Source organism: Lutjanus erythropterus, chromosome 18 (assembly GCF_056507025.1).
Source record: "Lutjanus erythropterus isolate fLutEry1 chromosome 18, fLutEry1.hap2, whole genome shotgun sequence".
Lineage (NCBI taxonomy): Eukaryota > Metazoa > Chordata > Actinopteri > Lutjaniformes > Lutjanidae > Lutjanus > Lutjanus erythropterus.
In genome coordinates, this window is record NC_139334.1 from 22,278,935 (window position 1) to 22,304,462 (window position 25,528).

The following is a 25,528-nucleotide window of genomic DNA, read 5'->3' on the forward strand; positions in this document are numbered from 1 at the left end:
GGGCCGACATAAAATTATCAATATTAGTTTAAGTGTGCGCTATATTCAGAATATTTTCACTGCTTTACTTTGCCGTCATACAGTCTCTCAGCACTCTGACAGCAATTTTACTTTGCAGAACACGTACGTTACTGGTTTACCACTGCCTCAGCAGTCTACTCAGTACCTTTAATGTTTTTTTAGTGTGCATTAAAAGGATAGTTTGCATTCACAGAAGTCACACAGTAACACAGATGAACGGATCAAGGTACCAGCAGACCAGCAGGTCCCGTGTTCTGTGAGGTAAAATGATTTTGTCTAAGGAGTTTTGTTGGGAAAGAGCGATATTTGGCTCGTATGACCACGGTTTCCCGTAGCAAAAGGCTGTTGGACAGAAAAGTAAAGTAGAGAAAATATTCTAAATATAGCGTACACCTTCTTTTAAGTGGCTAAGAAGTTTTGTTGCTGACTTCATCCACAGCAGTTCACTGCTTAGCTTCTCTGCTGGTGCCCCTACAGATTTATTTATGACAGATACACACTCAGACACTTCAAATAATCCAAACTACCCCTTTATGTTTTCTGCTGTGGCTCAAACATCTCTCAGTAGCTTACATCTTTTCAGAGTGTTGTGATGTCTCCTGTGGGTAAGATGAATTTATTCATGCAAACCGACTTCTAGCTAAATTGTCCATTAATCTCTACTCTAATGAGCTCAACTGCACAGAGACACATGTAGTAATTCTTTGCGTCCACTATGGGTTTTTTTACTAAAGATCTATTGATCTAGTCTAAAGGGTGGATGGCAGGGTGTCACCTTCATCTGTTTGGCACACTGGAAGAGAAGTTGGCAGGGAAGGAGAGAGAGAGGAAGCATGGATTAAAGGCAAAAATCATAAAAAGACAATCACCTTGATATTAAGTCCTGTGGTGCACGCGCTGCTCGGTGACATCGAGTCGAACACAGGCTACAATTGCGTGTCCTCACATCTGTATCCAGGGGTTTATATTCACTGAAATACTGCCACTAAAGCAAGAGTTTGGCTGAACTGTGTTTGAACTTGATTTGAGTAAAAGCATGCAATTAGCGAAGCCACCGCGGAACTAACTAATCTGCATGCAAGGACCTAAACTGATTTGCATTCAAACACGCAAACAGACAACTGCTGATGGTGTGATCAGAATGTATGGAAAGTAACTATTTACTCAAGTATCAGCAAATAAATCAGGATTTATTATTATGGGTTTATAGGTTCAGATAAGACTTTATTAATCCCTGAGGGGGAATTCAGAAGCTACCCAGCAGTATATAAAGTACTTTAATTTTAATTAGCCCCACCTTTACCAGCTGCAACAAGTGATTTACACATTAAAGGTAAGATTTAGGGACTTCTATTGGCAGAATTTTCAGAGTTATATTTAAAATAAGAAAGAGCCGTTTATATGTACAGAGGGAGCGGCTCCTCTTTCACTAAATCCTTCTCACTGGTTCTTTAATACATCACTAATTTCACTTTGGGTGACCTTTGCTGCAACAGGAAATGTGGTTGCAGCTTCTTGATGTTCTGTAATAAGAGCACTTCTGTCATTTTCTGCAGACTTAATATACACAGTCTGAGTCCAATGCATCATATTTAGCAAACTAAAAGAGCAGCTGATAAAGAGGTAAAGCACCCATCAATCTTTTATCCGCATGACGGTAAATCAATCAAAGAGGTGATCTGTCAAGAAAGCGTCACTGTATTCCTAGAAGCCAGTCCTCATGAGACCTAATGACCTTGGTGCAGGAGGAGATCAGCAGGTAATACAGAAGAAATTGGACAAGAGGGACTGAAAAAAATGCTGTTATCCTGCTCTGTTTTTGCCCTCCATCGAGTCTGATTCAGATACAGGTACCAGCATAGCCCTGCGCTTACATGTGAGGGGATGTAGATGTCGTAAGGGTTTCCCGAGTCCACGTCGATGACATGGAAGCCCACGCTGGAGCCGTAGATGACCTTTAACCTCTGGCCTTCTTCCACCGTCAGGTCAACCAGCTGGGGACGGTGCTGCAGCTCAGTGAAGGACTGGAAGAGAGAGAGAGAGAGAGGGAGACGATCCAAGCAGGAAGAGAGGCAAAGATAGAGAGCGATGATTACGTTAAGAGGGAAAAAAACAACAAAATGATCAATCCAGTAAATGAAAATCTTGATGTGTGCTGAAAAAGACGGTCCATGTGGAGTATGAGCATCGTTACTTCCGTACCTTAAAGGCCATGAACTTGTGGTAGGGTTTGGGAGCCCAGGCATAGATTTCCACAGAGTTCTTCAGAGCAATCACCAGGAACTTAATCCTCTCATATTTTACTGGAAACATGACGAAGACGCGTGTCAGACACAGATTAATTGGCTACTGCACAGCGAGTTCCCTTAACAGCATTAAACAACCTAACTGGCACCGAATCTGAGTAACTGGTAGCAAAGACATAATGCAATTAAACAATAAAAAAAACAGCTTCAAAAGACACATCATTTTGAAATTTTACAGCTTACTGTAAAATATTTTACTGCATGAAATGTCTTCATTTTGGAGACAGAAGCTTTGGGATGTCAGTGTTTAAGTTGATATTGTTGGATGCATGGCTTGTACTGTTGTGTATTCTGATACTATCTGTTTTGTATCCGTTTTAATTATTTGTCTTTATTTTGTACTGCCGCCTGACTTCCTCAAAAAAGAGATTTTTAATCTCAATGGGATCCTTCCTGGTTACATAAAGATTAAATAAATCTAAAACTACTGGATTTGTTTGCTTGTTTGTCTTAATTCCCTGGCCACACAACACACATGTCACCTGAATACAGAATATTACTCTTTCCTGCTGAAATTTTCCCATCTGGTTCAGGATTTAAGCAAACAACCTGTCAGCTAAAAAAATCTGCATATCTAACTCCATCTGTTCCTATTTAAAGAACATCTCAGCTCACTCTGGGATGACAGGCCCTGCCACAATCATGCCAAAATATCAGCCTCTGCACATGTGATCCAAATGCATTTATTCACTCTTGATACACACACACACACACACACACACACACACACACACACACACACACAGATCCTTACCAACTTTATAATGCACGCAGCCCTCCAGCTCCCCAACTGTAATCCAACCCTGCTTCTTCTCTACTTCCGGGTCGTTGTGTAATATTCTGTTCCTCAGCCAGGACAAGTAGTAAACACGCAACTTATTCTTTTTCCCTGAGAGGGAAGTTACAAAAGGAGAAAGACGAATGAGATCAAATATACTGGAATTAAGTGATAAAATCCTCAGATATTATAGAAACCAGTTCAGCTGTAAACACACACACACAATGGCAGATTATGTGGGTATTGTGACAGACCCAGATGAAAAAGAAAAAGTCCAACTTTTCTCTCTTAATGTGTGTATTTTGCTTTTATTACTATTCTTGCAATTGCTTACCACACATGATGATACACGTAACTTCTACTCTTATCTGCTCTAGTGTTATGATATGAACTATAATCTGCGTTCAGATGCAGAGAAGATTGCAGGGTGCACTTGTGTGTGTGTGTGTGTGTGTGTGTGTGTGTGTGTGTGTGTGTGTGTGTGTGTGTGTGTGTGTGTGTGTGTGCATACAACGCGCCTGTGTTGGACCTACCAGATATGGTGACGAGCACATTGAGCCCCTCCAGCACGTCCATCTGTAGGAAGCGCCGTCTGGTGATCAGATTATAGACTTTTCCCTGTCCACTTCGGTCCAGAAGCATAAGGCCGTTCTCCGTCCCCACCAGCAGATTCACACCTTAAAAAAAAAAAAAAAAGCATACGCACAAGAGTTAGAAACACAGAAAGACAGATGGAGGTATTCAGAGCAGGGTTAGCAGGGTTCCTACACATTTTGCATTTCAATTACACACTTTTCCAGACTCAAATTTAAAGACTTCTCAGTCGACAACATTTGACATCCGATTACAAATACCTAGATCTTAATTACGTTTTAAAATCCAGCTGTTAACATCTGCAGCCAGTCAAGCATTTTCCTATGCAGAAAGTTCCGCTGTCAAACATCTCTGCCCAAAGAAGGAATAAACTTATATTAAACTCATAAACATATTTTTGTCTCATCTATAAATAAAAACTGAAAATGAGTTATCCAGACCTGGAAATCGCTAAAATCAAATTCCATGTTATTCCATACGTTTTCCGTATCTTTCCATACTGTGTCGGAACCCTGGGGTTCTCGAAGTTGCCGAATGTTCCCTCTTACCCCAGAGTGCAGCACACAGGATCTCGGAGTTGAAGCGTTTCTTGTATTTGCGGATCTCTGGCGTGTCACTGTGTGGTCTGATGTTGGTGGGGTTGACGTTGACCACGGAGATCTTTCTGGCTTCGTTCAGTCTGGCCTGCTCCTGCCTCAGCAGCTCATTAGCGAACATGGCTGAGATACCATAGAAGAAGACGAAGCAGAAGGAGCAGAGGAAGAGTATAAGCAACTTTTTTTGACAGCCGTGCAGACGTCACAGGTACGAAATTAAACACCAAAGTTGTTCATCTCGCTAATGACGCCCTTCATTTAAGGACCAATGTGTAGGATTTAGTGGCATCTAGTGGTTAGCTTGCACATCACAAACACCTCCCTTCTCCCTCACCATTAGTAGAAAGTATGGTGGCCACAAATTATGCAAAAGGTCCTTTTTAGAGTGTTTGGGTTGTCCATTTTGGGTTACTGTGGAAACAAGATGGTGCAAAATGGCAGCCTCCATGGAAGAGGACCCATATATGTCAATGGGACACATGCACTTTGTAGATACAAACAGCTCATTCTGAGATAACTATAACACAATTATTCTTATTTTCAGGTGATTCTACGCTAATGAGAACATATTTATGAATATTATATTTCATTTCTGACACATTCTGCAAATAAACCCCCCTAAATCTCACACACTGCACCTTTACGTGGTTCACAAAAAAATATTAAAGATGATCATATGTGAAATGTGACTAAAGTTTTCCTATACTCTGCTCACCTGCTGCTGAGTTCTCATCGTCGTTGTCACTTGGGGAGGTCTGATAGACACGTGGATCAACAAATGGGGTGAATGACGCTTTGGACCCGCCCACACCAAACTGTAAGACAGAAAACAGTGAGTAATTGTTCAGCAGCAGCCTAAATACACACACTGCACAACATGTTACCTTGTTTCATACCAAGAACATGTTCATATCTTCTGTTTTATTTTGGACAGATCTAATAAATATATTCTACAACTATGTGAACAAAGGACTTTTATCTGACAAGTGGTGTATGTGAAGTGCGAAAGTCACTGGTGAAGAGTCATTTATACTCATTTTAATATTTAATTTGTCAACTTTTTTAATAGAATTTTAAGACTTATTGACTTAATCAGTAGGATTTGTCTGTAGGATTTGTCTGATCTGTTTGTAAATGCACCAGAAAGATACCAGGACATCACATACAAATGTTTTGAGCTGGTAAAGCATTGGAGCAAAGTAATGAAAAGATAAGATAATACAGGCAGAGGGAGAGCAGGCTCTCTGGATATACAGACATCACCACACACGTCTAGTCGGTTATATTTAAAGCACTATATCCAGGAATGCGTGTATACAGCCTACTATAAAATTTTCAGGGACACATTTCAGGCTCAAGACCAGTTAACTGAGGACAGCCGATGCAACTGGGGACAAAAGCCATGTCCCCAAAAGGAGAAGACAGGATTAGGGTAAGTCTTCAGGAAATGCATGTAAGTCCATGCAATGAACATTACAGAAATAAACGTGTGTGTGTCTGACCTCAGCCATGTCACCCAATTCCTGCAGAGCTGTCGTGGGTGTGGCCGAGGGAGAGTTGCTCTGCTGCACCAGGTCAGGGAGGTTACCATGGTTACTGTGATTCCCAAAGCCATTACTCTCCGTGTGACCACCTCTCCTCCTCTCCTCCGCCTGTGAAAGAAGAAGAGAGAAAAGAGTTGAGAAACAAAAGAAACGGGAGATATAATGTTGAGAGTTTACAGGAAAGTGAGGACAGAGGAAGAAAAGAAGATGAAGTGGTGATAAAGAAGCAAAACGAACCCAGTATCTCTGTTGTGTGTGTGTCTGTGCGTGTGCGTGTGTGTGTGTGTGTGTGTGTGTTTGTGTGTGTGTGTGTGTGTGTGTGCGTGTGCACATTCATCACCTCTCTCATCACCAGAGTGCCGTCCTTGGAGCTATTATAGGCTTCTCCCAGAGAGTCCTCTGTCAGACCTCCATACGACTCACTGCTGCTCTGCACTGCCGGCCTGCAACACACACACACACGCACACACACACACACACACACGCACACACACACCCGATTATTTACAAAGCAATTCTGCCAAAACTATACTGACAAGCTACTGGCAGAGCGCATATTCCAAAGTCATGCATATCTCGACACAAACGAGCACTGACAGGTCCAGCTTGAAAAAACTCAGAGCGAGGGAAAAACAAAAGCAGGGGGGACAACTTACATGATGCGGGGGATGTCGCTAACGGCAACAGTCCCATCGTGCCCGACCGTCTCCCCATCCTCGTCACTGCTCTCTGAATCTTCGCTGGAGGACGAGTAGTCCGTCACCTTTATTAGAACAAAAGCAGCAGAGATGAAATGAAAAGAACTGGTCAGAGGAAACACTATGAAAAGATGAGGTAGTTATCAGGGTATTATTATAAATTATTATTTATATCTAACTAATTATCTACTATTAATCAACTCATTTAGAATCACATTTTCAGAATCTTCATATCTGATGTTTTCACAGAGGGACAGACCTTTATCACAGCAGCCACTTTGACATGAAATAGTGAAATAAATACAGGTGTTACCAATGATATTAACTGAGGTTTCGTTTAATTCACTCTATTTCACCTCGACATGGTTTCCATGAAAAAGGTCAGTTATTCAAATTAAAGGTTTTGACCACTAGTACTACAACAGAGCAATGTTTTCACCACCTTTATTTGTTTGTATCGTGCACATGCACGCACACAAGCACTCAGAAAACAACGGCAAAGACAAAGAAAACTATAAGATAGCAAATACTGACATGAGCGCTGCATAATTTACTATATTCAAGAAAACTTTTTTTTTTCAAATGTTTTTTTTAGATACACATGTCTTGATCAGAAATATCAAATGTAAACAAAACTTTCTTCACAAGAAAACACCACTGGGCAACTTTAACTTAAAGGGATCGTTCACCCAAAAATGAAAATTCAGTCATTATCTACACGCCCTCATGCCGACTGAAGGTTGGGTTTATTTTGTTAGTCTGCAAAACACTGCTGGAGTTTCATATGTTGCAGAATCTCCCAAACAAGTGAACAGTGACCAGTTTTCAAACATAAAAAACAACCTGAAAAAAAAAACAAAAAAACAAAATGCCTACGGCTCATCTCGCATTAGTCTCCTAAGGCCCCGACATGGTGTTTGCACATCATCATAACACACACACCCAGATCTGGCAGAGTTCATGTGCACGTGAACAAGCCTCAAAGCTAAGGATCGACAGTGAGGATTTTAGGCTAAAAACATGGTGTAAATAACTTCCATTTTACCTTGACTGGAGGTCTGCTGCCCTCCTCCACCCTCAGTTCTCTGAGTTCCTTGGCCAATGCACTTAGGTCCTGCAGAGAGGAACAGAAGAGGAGAGGAGGAAGAGGAAAAGTCAGTGACTTCATCAGTTCTGCATCATCAGTGTCAGAACCTGAGGAGCGAGAGACCAGATCACATACAGGGACGAGGGGAGCAGAGAGGGGCAAAGAGTGGGACAAACCATCAGCATCATGACAGGAGGACAACTGATCTGCTGTCACACAAACATCCGGGCCTCTAAACATGGGTGTCCTGGAACAAGAGTGCTCATCTGAGACCACTTTTTCTGCTTATCCACAATAAAATATTTTTTTATAATATGAAGTGATCACAGATCAGCACTTTTATCCACTCACGAGCAGAAAATTAACTTTGTGAAGAAGACGGGTCGCAAGAAGAAGAAGAAAGACAGATAATCAGGCTTGATTTTCTACTGGAGTGCAGCATCAATCTGCACCCCCCTCTACCAATCACCCCCATGCCAACTGGCCCGTGGTTCCCTCCCCTCCCCATTCAACCCAGCCGATGGATCAGACCAAATCATGCAGATGGGGAGGGGGGGGCAGGACCGTCATACACGGTGGGCTTACCAGCTCCTCCTGACCAGTAACCGTGACAACAGAGAAACAGGAAAAGAGATTCAGAGACTGTTCAGGTGCTTGGCAGCTTTACACACCCTCACATGCATGCATACACACACACACACGCACAAGCACGCGTCCACATACTCTCTCTCAGGTATGTGTGTAGAAGCACACATGCACTGCCATCGCCGTCACGCCCTGATGTTTTAAAGTTAAAAGAAAAAAAGCGTCATCTTGGTGTGAAACTCCACCATGCCAGGGAAAAAGAGGGGCTCTGAAGATCGAGGCAAAAAAGGAAAAACCGGGAGAAAAGAAAAAAGGGGACTCGAGTGTCACTAACCTCATCTATGGCTTTCTTATAGCTCTGAAGAATGAAAGAGAAGGAGGCAGAGACAGACATAAAGATGCAGTTGAATAGCAGGAAAAAAGGAGAAGAGGCCTGCAGAAGATGGCCTGTAGAGAGGAGATTTCTGTGGTAGAAAGTGAATGTGTGTGTGTGTGTGTCTGCGTTGTGTGACTCACTGCAGGTCTGCTGGGTCTGGCTGATTCACGGCCCTCCTCCTGTTTGGGCTTTGCCTCCTGATTGGCTCCTGGAGGGGATCCTTCCTGCTTGGTTTGACCTGATCAGAACAAGGAAGAAAACACACATTTGACCTACATACGCAAAAGTCTTCCCCCAAAAAAGACACATATCACTTGTCACATTGAGACAAAAAAAATGTGCTTCATTCATCGCCACTCATTCATAACTACTACACCACTACTCCTGCCATAAACAGTTATGAAAAGTTTCAGTTTCAATTTCATAAGTTTGAAATAACCACTAAATATTTATGATTAATTTTGAAAAGTAATAAGAACTTATACTTAATTTGTTGGACATAGTTTAATAGGCGTTTGATCACCGTGTCACATAAACTCCGTAGTGTCTTATCTTGTCATTGGTACGATTTCTCTCTATCTTTTAAAAAATTAACATGAAATGAACACCAAAATGTAGGTTTTGTCAAGTTTAGTTTTGTATTTATCAATATAGTAAACCACATATATTCACAGCTTTATTTTTCTATGGGCTAATAACCTAATCAGTGATCTCATTCAGATTTACCATACATGTATTTTAAGATTATAAATACAATTTTAATATACCATGAAAGTATACGCATACTAATGTACTATAATATAATATAATAAAATTATATTATATAATAAGCTGCGGTTGTGACTTCTGCAGCTATTTTGTTGTTGTTTCTTTGTCATGTGTGTGTGTTTCTATAATTGCGCAAAAATCAAACCAAAAAAAGTTGGAAAAATTGCTGTCAGTAGCAGGTAATAGTACTCCAACACTTCCTGTTCCTCAAATTCTACTGATTAAGACGTTTTTGTCCAATTATTTGTATTTTAATGAAGGCAAATTCACGGAACCGCCTGCCTCTTTGACAGAAACAAGGACAGTTGCCAAGCAAACAACACCCCCAAAAAGTTACAGTGTGGAATTTATATAATCAATATTTTCAATGGAAATACAGACACTTCTAGGAAAAGTCAGATACCACTTAATAAAGTTATTTCACACATGCATTTAAAAAGTTCTAGTTGTAGTGTTTAGCTGTTTCATATTTGTCTCAGCCTGTCTTGATACTATCCGTCTCATTTTTCACATTTCTGCCATATTTACTGTCAACCTCGTTCCAAAATGCTAATAACATCCACCAAACATCGATCCTCATGTACCTCACCGTCTCTCTCTCTGACTCGGCTGTGTGTTTGTCAAGGAGAGATCCATGCATATCTTAGATATCCCTCTGGCCTGTTGTTTGACACATCCCCGTACGCCTCTCTCTATCACCCCCTCTCATTTCCTCTCTTTTATCTCTCAGGAGGCTGAGAGTAACAGGGCACATCAGACAGGTTGATCAGAGCAGAACTGCGACTGACAATGTCCCGCTGATAGCCTCTGAAACTCACTGAAGCCCTGTGAGCGTACGCGGATGTTTGTGCGTTACCGTGTCCGTATTTGCATGTATACAAGCGCAGGTACCTGCAGCAGGTTGTTAATTGTTCGCACGCATGTATGTGTGAGCATGTCAGTTTTAATTTCAGCGTGTGTGTGTGTGTGCATGTGTGTGCGAGTGTGTTTTCGTACCTCTCCTCTCAGCTGAGCCTCCCTGAGATGAAGGGGAGGAGGAGGATGATGAGTTGGAGGAAGTTCTTTGCAGCATGGCGTCCAGAGAGAGCTCAGAGCGCCGCAGGTCTGGGTTACTGAAACAGGAGGAAAACATTTTCCCTCATTTCACAACATATTTATATAAAACAGACGCATGCACCATAGAGAACTGACACATTTTTATACTTAAGATCAGTGGTTCTCAAACTTTTTTCAATAATGGACCTCTTTTGAAATATTTTTTTCCTCTAGGTTCCCCCATGACTGTTGTATTTTTGGTAGAAAAAAGGCCTATGAGGTAAATTTCATTAAAACACATTCATCCTGATACTGACCGCACCTCGTTGGATCTGTTTTTGCTTTCTTCTTCACTTCTTTCCAGCTGTTTTGCTGCTACGATTCTACCACAATTTGTCATTCAATACCAGAACCGGCTTTCTGCTCACAGTGATCATGTTTGCATTTGTCGCTTTCCTCTTCTGTTTACAAATATTGAAAATAAAATGGGATTTAATATGACTAATCCCTTTTGACAAACACTGCTTTAATCTCAGGCAACTGCTTTTGTGTGAAATGTGAAATATTCTTTTAATTTCTGAATATTTGTATTAGGTTTTAAAATATAATAAAGATGCAAGACATTTATTTAAAAATCCTTATAAAATAACAGAAGAAAATGAAAGATTAAAAGAAATATAGATGGTATAAAACTAGTCTGCATAAAAGTGTTAAGAAGTGGTTTAAGAGGGAGCTGAAACTTGCAACAAGTCTCACTTGTGAAACAAAGTGGTCTACACCTGTGTAAAACCTGCCAGTCCACTTCGTATACTTCAGTCTACTGACTTCCTGTCAGTTTGCGTAGGTTTATAGCTCAGCACCATACTGCTTTCACAGGAACTGGATGCCAGAGCATCACCTATAGAATTTTACACCCATGACACGTACTGTGTGAACTCCTCTTTGGTATTGCCCTTTCCTCTTGAAAGCATTAACTTACCCAGAGGATACACTGTGAATATATTCCACTGTCGGACCTCCAGTAAAAGCAATCTAGCATCTAGTTTTCAGACACTTGGCTAAAGATACCCTGGGAGTATGGCTGTGAAACAGCACTTAGATCTAATATTAACAGATGAGTTAACAGCGAACAGTGCAGTGAGAACCAGAATGACACTGAGTGGACAGAGCAACAAGTGTTTGTGTTAGTTTGCTAACATATACACACAATTTATCATCCTTCAAAACTACTCCTCCTGCTTTCTGCAGGAATTTAAATATTGAAGCGTGTGCATTTAGTCATGTTCACAGCCTTATGAAGAGACCAAACTGTACTTTAAATTCACGTGGACACGACTGATACGATGTTTAAAAGACTTCTTCATTTCCTTTTTTTCACTGGCCTAAAAAAGACTGAGAACCAGTGATCGAACCGTGACTTCAGATGTTCAGTTCAGGCTTCCAGACCAGGTGGTCATTGTGCTAATGTGAGCCTTACCTGGCCCGTATGAGCTGAGAACCTGTGCGAGGGCCCAGACCCACTCCTCCATTAGGGGAGTTCTTCCTGACCAAGGCCGGGGAGATGGAGGTGGTCCTCTGGGGGACCTGGACACACACAAACAAGGTCACCATTGCTGCAACAGCTAGGTGTCTAATCTCCGAGCAAAGAGTTTGAAGCTTATTATGATTGTCATAGAGTTAATGACGTTGTATGTTTACTAAAATACCTGGCACATCAGCCTGTTAAACTGTCATTGACGCTCTAAATACTCTGAGTAATGTTAAGTGGAATGTTGTGTTGCACCTGTCCTGGTTAACAATAGCAACAAAAATAAAAACACTAATGAAAGTGATGTGTTTCGTGTCGTGTCAAGGTTGACAGCTTAACAACAGCAGCCCTGTCCAACTTCTGCAAAAGCTCATTAAACTCTACACCTCTGGCATCTGCTGTGGTTTCAACATCAATGTGTGCAATGACAGACAGCAGCCACTTTGTAACCAAATAAGAAAGACTGGCCTAATCAAATCAGCACTGAAATACAACTGGCGTGATAAGAGCTGCGATTATCTTGATGCAAGTTTTCATAGCTAACTTAAAGGGAATAGTTCGGATTGTATGAAGCACCCATCCATAGTCAGAGAGGAGTACCAGCACAGAAGCTCAGCATTAGCCACTTAAACTGATATTGATTATTTTTAGGTGGACCTTTTTTAAGTGTAAGCTATATTTAGAATATTTTCACCACTGTACTTTGCCATCAGACCACCTTTTTGGTTGGGAAACAGACATTATTTAAGCCAAATATCGCTTTCTCTAAATCAACCAAACTCCTTGGGTGAAATCACTAATTTTACCTTGCAGAATGTGGGAGTTGCTGTTCTACTGCTGTCTCGATCTAATAGTTAGTTTATATTATTGTATGACTTTGCTGAATCCTTTCTGTTTAAAATACCAAAGCCATGCAATATCAAAAACAAACTAACAGATCAATAAAGTGGCAGACCAGCAACTCCTGTTTTCTGCAAGGTAAAATTAGTGATTTTGCCTGTGGAGTTTGGTTGGTTTGGAGAGAGCAATATTTGGCTTAAATAACAGCAGTTTCCCATCAGAAAAGGCTGTGTGGCAGCAAGTTAAAGCAGCTGAAATGTTCTGAATGTAAGATAAACTTAAATAATGATTTTTTTTAGGTGGACCTGTCCACAGCAGTACATTGCTTAGTTTCCATGCTGGTACTCCTCTCTGCTTCTCCAAACTGGGGGGTGTGCTGACTGCCATCTACTGTGTGACTATCAGTAAGTACAATCCCTATTCAAATAATGCAAACTATCCCTTAAAATCATTAAAAATGTAAATGGCTATTTGATTAAACCAATCAATATGTTTAAAGGTGTAGAAACACTGCAACATATAAACAATGTTGCTCAAATTGAACATAATGAAGTACTTTCATTTACTAAGAACAACTAATTAAAATAACCACCTTGGGTGGGATGTCCTCCTCTCTCAGCCAGGCGGTCCTGTCCCGATCCCTGTCTCTGTCCCGTTCCCGATCACGTTCCTCCCTGGCTGTGACACGCAGCGGGGCTCCCGGTGTGTCGGAAGTGGGGTCAGAGTTCTGGCGGGGCATCTCGGGCCTCGGGGAGCCCACGCTAACGCCCTCGTTCAAAGCTGAGCCCGTCTGGTCCTGCAGGGACTGAGAGCCAGACATGGAGCTGGAGTGGGTCTTCACTGGGACCAGGTGAGCCATCTGCAGAAGGGACAGAGAGAGAGAGAGAAAGACAGAGGGAGAGATGAGGGGAAGGAGTTGGGTGGATGGGAGAATGGTTGATGTACAGGTTAGAGGAAAGACAAGTGGAAAGTGGGAGAAGGTAGGAAGAATGGATGGAAAAAGTATAAAGAGAGCCAAAGGATGAAAACAAAGGGTGAAAATCCAAAGGCAGAGGAAACAAATTATGGAAAAGGAGGAACAAAATAAAAATAGAGGAAGAAAGAAGGAGGTATTGAAAGTAATGAAAAGGTAAAAAATATAGAATTTTAAGGAAATAGAATGGCAGATTATAGATTGAGATGAAGAAAAATGCAGATAGAGAAGAGAAAGATGGGAGAAAAAGAAAGAAAAGAAAAAGACTGACTGATACGCCGACATGAACTTTTAGGAGTTCATGGTGCGAGGGTTGAAGAGGTTTGTGATTATTTGTTTGGATGTAGTGGTCACCAGGATACACACCAAACACTCACATGCCTCCTTTTGTACACACAAACACTCACACACACCTGCGGTTCGATGGAGCGGTGGATGGGTGGGGTGCGGGCGGGCTGCATGCCCCCACTGCTGAAGGACTCGGAGCGGGGAGGGAGGGAGGGGTCGGAGATGCGGTTGGACACTTTGTGCTGCAGCGCTGGGGAGCTCTGTCTGTTCAGCTTAGATCGCTCCTCCACCTGGGACAGGTCACACACCACTGTCACTCACAGCCAAGCACACGGCACAACCGATCACCACGCCTAACTAACCACGCCGCCATGCAAGCCTACGAGCCAACGGACAATCTTCACATCACTCATGGTTGTGGGACCGTGCTGCGTGCTTTCTCACATCACATGCTTTATTTTCTGTTATATGTTTTTATGTTATGACTCATAAAACAAACACTTTCTCTGTGAGTTTCTGTGGAAGTCTTTGTTTTTCTTGTCAAAACCTGTTTGGCTCTGACAAATCTAGACTTCCACAGAAACGCACAAAGGGATATCTAGAATCTAACCTGGAATGTTGTATGTGCCAACGTCATGCACAATATTTTGGCTGTGGATTTGTTTGCCTCTTTCAGCGATCTATTTATTTGTCTATGCACGTCTCCATGTCCCACATACAGTTGAGGCGTAAAAATATCTGACGGCTGCAGGCAAAAGGGCAAATATTACCCTCCAATCTTCTTTAGCAGACACCACATTCAAACACCAAATCACAGATTTCACTTCATGCGAAGGGAGCCGGCACATATTCAAAACTATATTTTTGATTGTCGGGCTAACTTTACAGATTGAAACTTGTACGCAACTTCAGTTGGTCGACTCAGGTGAAACCAAGTTGCACTTATCTGCATGGTGTAAAGCTCTCTGCAACACACCTGGAACATGTTTGAAACTTTTGCACCAAAAGTTGCAAAACTCTCAACTTTGTGAAACTTGTTTCACGCGTGCCAAAATGATGACATCGTAAAGTCCACATTCCAAACATTTCAGATGATTTTACTGCGACTGAACAACTGATTGATTTCAACTTGACAACGCCTTAACACCAAAGAAAATAAATAAATAAAAACCTTCATCCTAGACTCCATGTGACGCTGGTAATGCTGTCAGCGTTGCAGTTAACAGGTCATTATTGTTACTGCTAGCTTTGTAATAGCTGTGCTGATAGTCCCATGCAACTCATCTGCAACTTAGTTTAACCTAAGTTCCAACCAACTAAAGTTGCATGAGCGTTTCACTGTGTAAAGTCAGCCAGAGTTTGAGTTTCCACCGACTTGTGGGAGTGCGCGTGTGCGTCGATGCCAGTGAGCACCAAATATCTGAGTGAGGAAGGCAGAAAGCTCCTCTTGCCAGAGTAATCAGATTATCAGATTATCTGCTGTGCGGTGAGAGAAGGCTCCGAGGAATACTCCCAGCTGCCCAAATCACACTTTTCCACTCTCAACAATCTACTCAACGCTTGGTGGAGGGTTGAGTCATGGCTCAGCAGGGCATAGTGTCAATAGCCCCCAGGTAAACATGCGTGTGCAATGAGAACTATCCCCTCCGGAGGCTTTCTGTAATTCCACATGAGCTCATAATCTAGTTGGATTATTCAAGATTATGACCCAGGTCGGAACAACTATGCAATGCCATTTCATTTCTCAAATCTTTGTGAGTTGCCTGCTAGGGAGTCAACTACACTGAGGCAACTATGACATACATGGCGGCTGAAAAACTCCCAAATATTTTGTTCATTGTTCACTTGAGACGAAACTCAGCTACCGATGAAGCTAAGTACAAAGAACCAATGGAAACAAAACATTCGGTGATTCAGGAGAAGCACTGCTGTGATCGAAGACGAGATTAATCTGTGGAGGCGATCAAAGTTAGCATGAAGATCTATTTACCTTCAAGAGAAAGAGAGATTACTATTAGAAGAGTCTTTTTCAGAGGAAAGACCTTTTGGGGTAGTGCTGCTTAAAGGACCAGTGTGTAGTACTGAGTAGCATCTAGCGGTGAGCTTGCAGACTGCAGCTTGCTTTACTCTCCTCTTCTAAGTATGTAGGAGAACCTGGGATGGCCACAAAACTTGAGACAAACACGAAAGCCCTAATCTAGAGCCAGTGCCTGATTTGTCCATTCTGGGCTACTGTAGAAACATGTCAGTGCAACATGGTGGACTCCTCTTTAGATAGAAATGACCCATTCTAAGGTAAGCTATTTTATACACTGGACCTTTAAAACTTAATTTTGTGTGCATCAGGTGGGTTTATTTCCACCCCACCACCCAAAAGCTCTTTCTTCTGCGGACGAGATTCTAAGAGGAAAAACATTAGTTAGTTAGTTAGTTGTGGCTGCTGCTCCATCTACACTAAGAAAGGACACAGAAAAAGATGAGGGTGGAGAGCAAAGGGAGGACAGAGGACATCCCTTGAGGATGCAGGTTTGCTAGAAGGACCCACCACCACTTGGTCAGCACCCATCACCAAACTGGAAATTGATTGACTGGTTGACTGACCTAAAATGAAGCTTTGATGGGTGGGTTTCACTGATGAAAACAACACCAAAATGGTGAGGAGGGGGCGTGCCGTGATGCTTTGAGGGGCACTCGGTGATTAGGGTGACGAGGTGGTTGGCAGGGTGGGGGTGGGCTGTGCTTAACTAAGCTATCGATCAATCAGGGTGATACTTCAGACTGTCCCTGAATATTGGCATCTCTCCTCTGGATCTCAGTCCCCGTGGAGAATATTTTGAGTATAAAATAAACAAAAACTGCAGAGATATCAAATTCATACACAAATGTAAAAAAAAATAAATGTAGATATATTTACAGATCTTTAATGTACAGTGTGTATGTGTATGTATGTATATACAGCATGCATGCTCTGGTACTTCTGTATTTGTGAGGACAAATTTGACTTTTAGATGTAGAGAATAGGGTTGTTTGAAGGTTAAGACTTGGCTGTAAAAAAAAATGTAGTACTCTACATCAGTTTTGGTCTCCAGACCACTTTTTGAAGGTCTCTGTCTTGTCTAGGAATCGAACACATTTATACTTGCTCGTGTCTCAATCTTAGACAAATAGGACTCGATTTAATTTATAGACCGGCCAAGACCACAACTGTGAGGACATCGCTCATTTGTCTGTGCAATGTCTGATTTATCTCTTCATATCATTGCTGTTTTTGGATTGCTTGTTATAAACAATGACAAGATAGCTCATACAAAGCTACTGTATTTAGCTAATGTATATATAGTTTCTTTACATGAATTTTAGCTAATGTCAGCTCCAACAAAAATGCTACACACACAGTGCTGCTCCTTCAGTTTGGTGAGAGAGGTAGAGATGTGAAAGCACTTGGTCTTGACTTGGTCTCACCCTGCCTTGGTCTTGGTCTTGATTTGGTCTCAACTCCTCAAAGTCTTGGTCTGTGTCAGTCGCAATACATTCTGCTCTTGGTCATGACATGGTCTTGGTTTAGGTGGTCTTGGCTACATCACTGTGTGATGCTAGTAAAGCTAGCTAGCTAATGTTAGCAATCTCCCTCTGTACCAAAACTCTTCATTAATCTCTTCACTCCGTACCCAAAGAGATGTATCAAATACCAGCTATACGTGTTATCTACCTAGGTCTCAGATCAATTTGAGGAGTGTCCATGGTTTGCATGTTCCACATTCTAGCATAAGTGTGTCATACAGCATGGGACTGACACTAGTCTGATCCTGGACTTCACTCAGTGTCACCCTCACTTGATGGTCCGTACTTGGTCTCAACTCCTCAAAGTCTTGGTCTTGTCTCAATCTCGATTCACTCTGGTCTTGGTCACGACTTGGTGCTGGTTTTGGGGGTCTTGACTAAGAGGGATGATCTTAGGATTAAGAGGTAGAAGATATATTTTAATTTTGTAGCCAGGTGAGCAAATTTCTTCGGACTTCAGTTTTATGTTTAAGTTTAGATTGGGGATAATCGGATTGTATTTTCTTTCTTTTGTTAATCACAGTAAATTCTGAGTTCATCATATCAGGTAGGCACTTAAATTTTGAGTTGTGAAAGAAGTGTATGTATCAACACCTAAATGTTGTATCAGCCAGTATAAAGGCTACATGAGGTACAACCAGCAGTATAAGGGCTGAAGTTAAGCATGCTGTTATGGTTAGAGTTAGGGTTTAGGGATAGGGAATGGGTGATTTCATTCACAAATACAGAAGTACAAAAATGTGTGTGTGTCTTTCTACAGATGTGTGCTTTGGACAAGGGTCTAGCACTCTGCTCCAACAGATCTGATGCAGATCTGGGTCTGGGATCCACAGGGAGAGCCATAAGGGGAGCAGTGAGGGGTAGAGGCGGGTGAGATGAGGAGGGGAAAGGGGGTATTGTTGGGCAAGACGAGGTGGGTGTGGACAGGTGAAGTGGGGGACATATTGAACATCAAGGTGTCAGGAGAGAATTGACTGGACAAGGTACTGGTGGACCATGAGCTTGAGGATGTGGGGGAGAGTGAGGGTGAATGTTGTGGAGAAGTGCGAGGAGAAAGGCACAACCAATGAGGTGGACTGTTTGGAGAACTGGATAGCAGGGACTGAGTGGAGTGACTACCCATTTGTCTGGCCTCAAACAGGCTGTGTTTGAGTATGTCTCCTGGGGCAGAGACACTCAGGTCACACATAGAGGAGCTACCTCTCAGTGCATTCTGCCCCATCATCCCTCCTCGTCTATCCGTACCACAAGCAGAGAAACCAAAGTGACTGTTATCAGGGACTTGAAGAAAGTTGCCACTGTGGGAGGCAGGTGAGTAGGAGTTTCTTTGTTTAGGCAGGGCTAAGCGGAGACTACTGTCAGGGAGGGATTGAGAAAGAGGGTCAGTTGGGTCAATTGTGGCCTCCCAGTCCGAGAGCACACTAAAGCCGTCATGACTGACGGCTGGCCTTATCCCGTTCTGCCACCCTCCCTGATATTCCAGTTCTATATCTACATCTATTCTACGGCAAGGCGAGTGTGACCTGCAGCGAGGATGGCCACTAACCAGTTTGACTGCGGGGATGGAAACAGAGTTAACTCCAGACTTGGGGTTCTGGACCTGTGCTGGGGACTGAGGATAAGGTTGAGGGGCCTTAAGGTTTGAGTCTGGAGACAGCAGCCCCTGGATGGCTGCCTGATTCGGGGCAGAGAGAGGCCTGTCTCTGGCCTTCTCTTTCTGATTACTGGGCCCCAGATGGTAGGGATTGGGTACTGGATTGGATGGGCTGACCGGCCCTTGACTAGAATGCTCTTTATGACCCTTACTAGGTCCCTTACTGGGGCCTTGTCCAGCAGACTGGTTGTGCTCCTGGATGGGCCCTGGGCTGCGCCCCCTCTGACTGAGCTTCTGAGCCCTAAACTCTCTGACCTGCTGACTTATCTCCTGCTTCAGCCCTGGATCTAGGGGTTCTCCAGGATCTAATGAAATACGGATATGGGGGAGGTGGGTGGAGAGGAGCTGGGCACCATGGGATGGGGTTCGCCTAGGGGCCTGAGCTCTGTGTTGGCCGTGAGAGCCAGAGGATGAAGCCGGTTGGTTGAATGACTGGTGATGTCGTAGTTGGGAGTGGGGCGCATTACCCTGAACATGCTGCTGCTTCTGGACCTAGGAGTCAGAGTCAGAGGAGGGTAAGCAACAACACAAACATACACAACGCAGACATCACAGTGATTATCAAAGCAGAGGCATAAACAGGCCACCTCATTCCAAAATTGAAAATACAGATTTTTCTCTGGCCTGCAATCCTTTTTTCAGTCCTAGTTTTGTAGGCAGTTGTCTCTACAGCTGATATCTTTGTAGATACTGGTATCGTTGTAGATACACAGCACTACAGGCTAGAGAAAAGATATGCATTTTTGATTGTGGGGTGAACTGTCCTTTTAACTCTCAAATATCTTCAGATTCAAAAAAGAGATTCAAAAGCTACAATCTTCACGGGACTGCTGCTTCCAGTAAGACCTGCTGAATGAGATATTAGCAACACAAGAAGGCCACTGGGTGTTTATAAAGTACAGTAGGGTTTGATTTCCAAAACATTACCGGGATCATCACCAATACATTCACATTTTGGACAATAACTCATCACATGTTCATAACAGCATGCATGTCTTTGTACATCATGCATGTTCATGCACTTACCTCTTTAGCCCAGGCAGGCTTGTCATTAGGATTGATGATATCTTTGTAGTGGTAAAGCTGTTTCTTCTCTGCTTGCCTTCCCTCCTGCTGCTGCTGTTGCTGTTGCTGTTGTTGTTGCTGCTGCTGCTGCTGCTGCTGTAGAGACACCAGGTAGGCTCTCTCCTGCTGGAGCTGCCTCTGTAGCCTCTCCGCCTGCCGCTGCTCCTCTATCTGCTTACGTTTGTACTCCTGGAGAGATTGAGGGAGACGGGATATGGGAGGGAGGACAGTTATGAGAGACGAGCCTCTTTCTTATGTCAGTGTTAAGTCACACATCCACAAATCATGCAAAACAGAACTGATGAGCGCAGATGTCAACAACTGGAGTCACATATCTGGAATACACACTTACCACTTACAACCACAATTATTATCACAATTGACCTTTCCTAAGGCCCACACCTTTTTTCCACTGTACTCCAATAACAGTTGAACAACCATGGTACCCGACGCAACCTAATTCAACCTTCCTGTTTCCTGTACACAGTTGTTTTTCCCAGTAAAGCAAAGTAATGATCTGCATTACTCCGACTCTGAATTGCTAGCACTTGTTGCCTCCGTTGGTTTGGGTAGGTTTGGGCATGAGGAGTGAAACTGGGTAGGATTAGCGTAAGATTATCAGGGTAAGCCAATCAGAGGCAGAGTACAGTGGGTCATGCCTTCACCATCCTGGGAAAACAATATTGCTTCCTGTACATACGTGCTAGGCTGATCTATGTTGATTGAGTACATGTAAAACTAGCTAGCTGACAACTGATGTAGATTAGCTAGCTAGTTAACTAGCGCTTTGCTAACATTAGATATAAGCTTTAAGTACATAACTAACAATTTATGTAGATTAGCTAGCTAATTAGCAAGCATTTTACTAACATTAGCTATCAGATGTTTTGTTTTCTCAACATAGACCAGCCTAGCACATAATAGGTTTAGACAATTGGACAAATATAGTCCACCGCCGGTTGTTGTTTTTGTTTTTTTGAGTGATTTACACACACCTGCATAAATATTTGGGTCATTATTGTTGCTGGGCCAATGATGGCTGGTTGGAAAATTCAACATAATGCCCAAAGGAATGAAGAAAAGGAAAAAGGAACGAGTGGAAGTTGACCAAGGATCTGCCAGGTACCAGGGTTGTTCAACTGCTATAGCAGTACAGAGCAAAAAAGGGGTGGGACTTAGGAATGGCAAGGTTGATGATGGACAAAGGAGACTAGGAAATTAATGAACACACGTCTTTGGGGGAGGAATGTAGAGGGCGACTGTACTGAGAGGGAAGGCGGATGGAGGCAGGAAGGATGGCAGTGGGGAGGGAAGGAGAAGAGGCCATTTTTCAAGCCACAACACATCCCTGGGTTTTGGCGTGTGAAGTCTTTGCTGCGGCCTGAGGAGTTTACAATGGTTGGATCTCAAAAGGTTTCCTCGCAGGCTCTCTAATGTTCTCTTTTAACACATCTGTCTTCAAATAAGATGCCAGAAGCAGTGGACAGATACTACAAAACATACTGTGAATTCCTCTCACTAATAAAGCCCAACTGTTGCCCTAGACGAGACAGGGGCACCAAGAGAACCCTCTGCAGAAAATAACAACGTCCTGTTTTCTCTTGGATGTTCTCACTTTGTGTGGGCCAACATGATTGGGGCTTTTCTGCATCCTCCAGGAAATCTTTTGAGATCCAGCCAAGATAATGGTATTATACATGCAATCATGATCTGAATAAATTCAACACAAGCGTTTGAGATAGCGATTCACTGTTTCAGCTTCATGTTTTTCCTCGTATCTGCAGCTAACAGGTTGAGTGACTCAGACTGTGGACTCCCTCACAGTCAGTTCCTCTGAACAACTGCCACTGGGGTGCATGCAGTGGGGATAGGGGGCCACACAGCACAGATGGGGGGCAGTAGTAGCACGTGGGAGGGCTATGGTTACCAGCAGTAACGCTTGTTCCTGTAGTAGCTGCTGCTGGAGAATCTCTAACTGCCTCTGTTCTTCTTCCAGCTGTCTACGGATATACTCCTGAGCAGCATGTCGGCACAAGGAGATAGAAAATAGACCGAGACAAAAATCAGGAAATCTGAACATCCAAACACAGACAGGCAGAGAGGACAGACAGAGATACAAAGAGAAATAAAGAAGATAATCTCCTGAGGTGGCTGTGAGTGAGGAGACAAGACAAGAGTCAGAATCCAGATGAAGCGAAGAAGGCCCTGTTCTCAAACAATTGTAATGTGTTACAAAGGAAAAATGACAAAGAGGCAGTGGAGAAAAAAAAGAGGTTTAAATATATATCTTTCCAAAACACTTGAAAAGCGTGGGAGGGGAGCAACGGAGCGATAAAGAGAGACCAGGACAGACAATAAATACACACCAGAGCAGCAGGAAGTTCAATGAGAGGACAAGGGAAAGAATTGTTACAAGAAAGCAGGAAAGATGTGGAAAGATACAGAAGAATCATATTACATACATGAGTAGAAACAAAAGTAGGAGTTTTTTTTTTTATGGGATGTGACGAGAACTGATGTAGCACCAAGTCAATACTTAAACGTGTCGGTGCCGTAGGTGCCGGGGATGCAATCCTTCCAGACCTGATGGGGGCAGCATATATGCTTATAAGTGTTCTAGTCTGCCATTAAATGCCAAAGTAAGAGGAACCTCCCAGCATGTACGAACAACACGCTGAACATGGTGACAAGTGCAGCTGCAGCAACGGCTCTGCCTCGACTCGTCAAAAAGAAAAACAGTAAAGAGAGTCGTGTAAGGAGATATTTTGTGTTTGGGGCAGATCATAATTTATGGTTCCATAAACTTGTCCAAGAAAAAGTGGAAACACCTCCAACTTAACATGAGCAGAGTGAGTTCCATTTCATGTTAACCTTACTTTTAACAATATATCTGCAGTATTATTACCTGAAACACACATTGAAACAGCTGGCACTGCTGAGGAGCCAACAACGTTCAACCGTTATTATTTTTTAATTTATTACTTGTAGACTACAAGCCTGTTTTTTTGTAATGTTAAAATGTTTTTAGTGGAGGAGTGTAGAATTTCTTGCTTTGTTTTTTTTTACGGTGGAATGTAGAATTTCACTGGTACTGATATTGACTGCTAAATTTCTGGTATCGCGTGCCTAACTGTGGCAGACCAGCCATTAGTTGGCGCCTTATAATACTGCCAGGTAATATATCCAAGGGCATGTGTTGATTTTCATCCTCAAGGAACTGCTGACACTAGAGAACAACTTCTCTGAAAGTGATAATCTCTTTCTTTTGCTTGTATTTTTTGCATCTGTTGTTGAGTCTGTTCATTCTCTTTAAGACAACTGATGGAGAGAAATCATTTTGCGCTTTTATTTTTGCAGCATTTAAAGGACCACTGTGTAGGATTTAGCGGCATCTAGCGATGAGACTGCAGCTTGTAAACATCTCGCCTCAGCCTCCTCTGCCAAGCACACAGGAGAATACGGTGGCTGCAAAATATGTGAAAAACAATAAAGGACGTATCTAGAGCCGGTTTGTCCGTTTTGGGCTACTGTAGAAACGCTCTCTGGACATAAACAGCTCATTCTGAGGTGAATAAAATACAACAATTCTTATTTTCAGGTGATTATTTCAGATTTTACACTAATTAGGGCTGGGCAATATGGCTTGCTCAGTATACACAATATAAACATGATGCATTTCTGTAGATCAAACTTCCAAATACTTTGATATTGTGACAATATTGTAGGGATGACTACTGATGCTTTCAGAAAATATCAACACAATGAAATTTTTGATAAACAATCATCACTCATGTGGATATAATGACTAAGTGGGTAAAGACAAATAATGGAGCAGTCAGAAAGTAACATCACTTTACTGCAATGCAGCCTTTAAAACAAGAAAAAGCTAAATTTTGGCCATATAACATCTAAAATCTAGGAAGATATCTAGTCTCATGTCATGATATTGATCTAATGTTGATATATTGCCCAGCCCTGACAAAATGAAAATATTATATTCAACTTCTGCCATATTCTGCCAGTAAATCCCCCTCAATCTTACACATGTTGTTGCAATACTATTTGATAAACAGCTCAACCGAAGACTTAGACTGATATGACTTTAAAAAAATAGACATATTCAGAGACAAAAGAAGTTGATAGTGTTTACATTTTTGCATGCGAGATCGGAGCTGAGAGGAAGAAAGTGACCTGATGGGACCAAGAGCACAGGAAAAACAATGTATCATCAGATTAAAAATGTCCGGTTTCTGTGTCTCTGAAACTGAAGTCTGAAAGAATAGCATTAGGAAAATATGCCTCTGAGGTAATTTAAGAAGACAAGTACAATCAGAGTGAGTCAGGATGACGGGGGAAGATGTTGCTATAAAAAGAAACAGAAAACAACAAAAAGTTTAAGGGCAAATGAGGGATTTTGGACTTGGAGTTGTCATCGTGTTACAACTTTCTGTGGCACCATCCTGTCTGTGCTCATACAGTACGAATGCTTTAATATAATATTACAGTAAGTGTATGAACCTGTTCTCTCTCTGCATGCCTCCTCTCCTCCTCTCTACGGAGCTGCTCCATTTCCTCATAGCGCCTCCTCTGTTCCCTCTCGTGCTGTTTCCTCAGCTCGCGCTCTCGCTGCTGCTGCTGCGAGGAGAACAGAAGCACAGGAAGAAGATTCAGCATCGCAGCACAACGGGCTGTCAGTTTTCACACGAATTAAGAAATCGTGTCTCAGCAGAGATCCTCACGCTGAAACTTTGATAAGTGGACTTATTTGATCATGTTTTCTTCCATTAATGATGGAAGGAAGTGTAACAGATTTGCGCAGGGTACAAGTACGCAAACACTTGGATAAACACACACGCATTTGCGCACACACAGAGTCGCAGACACACACTTGGCCCTGAGCGGAGGGGTCATGTTAGTTGAGTCGAGTTATGGTGCTTAGCCGTGCGTTGGGAGGCCAGCCCTGGTGGGAACCCGGAGAGAGTGCACAGATTATGGGCTAAGGATTTCTTTCTGTAAGCCTGCTCTCTGGAACTAAGAGAGGGACGCTGGGGAAGGGTTGTGTATGTGTGTGTGTGTGTGTGTCTGTCTCTGTGCTGGTCTCCCTGTCTTATTCAGCCTCTACCGAATGGTGAATATAAGATTTTGTCGTTTTGAACTATGAGAATGGGACAAATTGGGCTTTTATTGGCTTCTTGGATCTTGGTACGTTCACACCGCAGGCAAAAGTGGCC

General features: G+C 42.6%; 1 protein-coding gene across 8 annotated transcripts in view; it reads right to left on the bottom strand.

Annotated features, from left to right (window-relative positions):
* Nucleotides 1-25,528, bottom strand: part of tnika (TRAF2 and NCK interacting kinase a) — a 97,575-nt gene that overhangs the window by 6,762 nt on the left and 65,285 nt on the right. The window contains exons 13-32 of one of the 8 annotated variants that reach the window (XM_084741916.1): nt 24,816-24,932; nt 22,225-22,311; nt 20,259-20,486; nt 19,125-19,724; nt 14,143-14,307; nt 13,349-13,615; nt 11,866-11,972; nt 10,350-10,465; nt 8,726-8,823; nt 8,544-8,567; nt 7,583-7,651; nt 6,496-6,602; nt 6,180-6,282; nt 5,798-5,947; nt 5,011-5,110; nt 4,248-4,418; nt 3,639-3,782; nt 3,082-3,216; nt 2,224-2,324; nt 1,896-2,045 (exon numbers count right to left, since the gene is read on the bottom strand). In XM_084741916.1, coding sequence (XP_084598042.1) covers nt 1,896-2,045; nt 2,224-2,324; nt 3,082-3,216; nt 3,639-3,782; nt 4,248-4,418; nt 5,011-5,110; nt 5,798-5,947; nt 6,180-6,282; nt 6,496-6,602; nt 7,583-7,651; nt 8,544-8,567; nt 8,726-8,823; nt 10,350-10,465; nt 11,866-11,972; nt 13,349-13,615; nt 14,143-14,307; nt 19,125-19,724; nt 20,259-20,486; nt 22,225-22,311; nt 24,816-24,932 — 3,039 coding nt within the window. Of the gene's footprint in view, nt 1-87; nt 815-1,895; nt 2,046-2,223; nt 2,325-3,081; nt 3,217-3,638; nt 3,783-4,247; nt 4,419-5,010; nt 5,111-5,797; nt 5,948-6,179; nt 6,283-6,495; nt 6,603-7,582; nt 7,652-8,543; nt 8,568-8,725; nt 8,824-10,349; nt 10,466-11,865; nt 11,973-13,348; nt 13,616-14,142; nt 14,308-19,124; nt 19,725-20,258; nt 20,487-22,224; nt 22,312-24,815; nt 24,933-25,528 lie in introns of those variants that run through there. The other 7 variants (XM_084741915.1, XM_084741910.1, XM_084741913.1 and 4 more) reach the window with 7 other exon arrangements.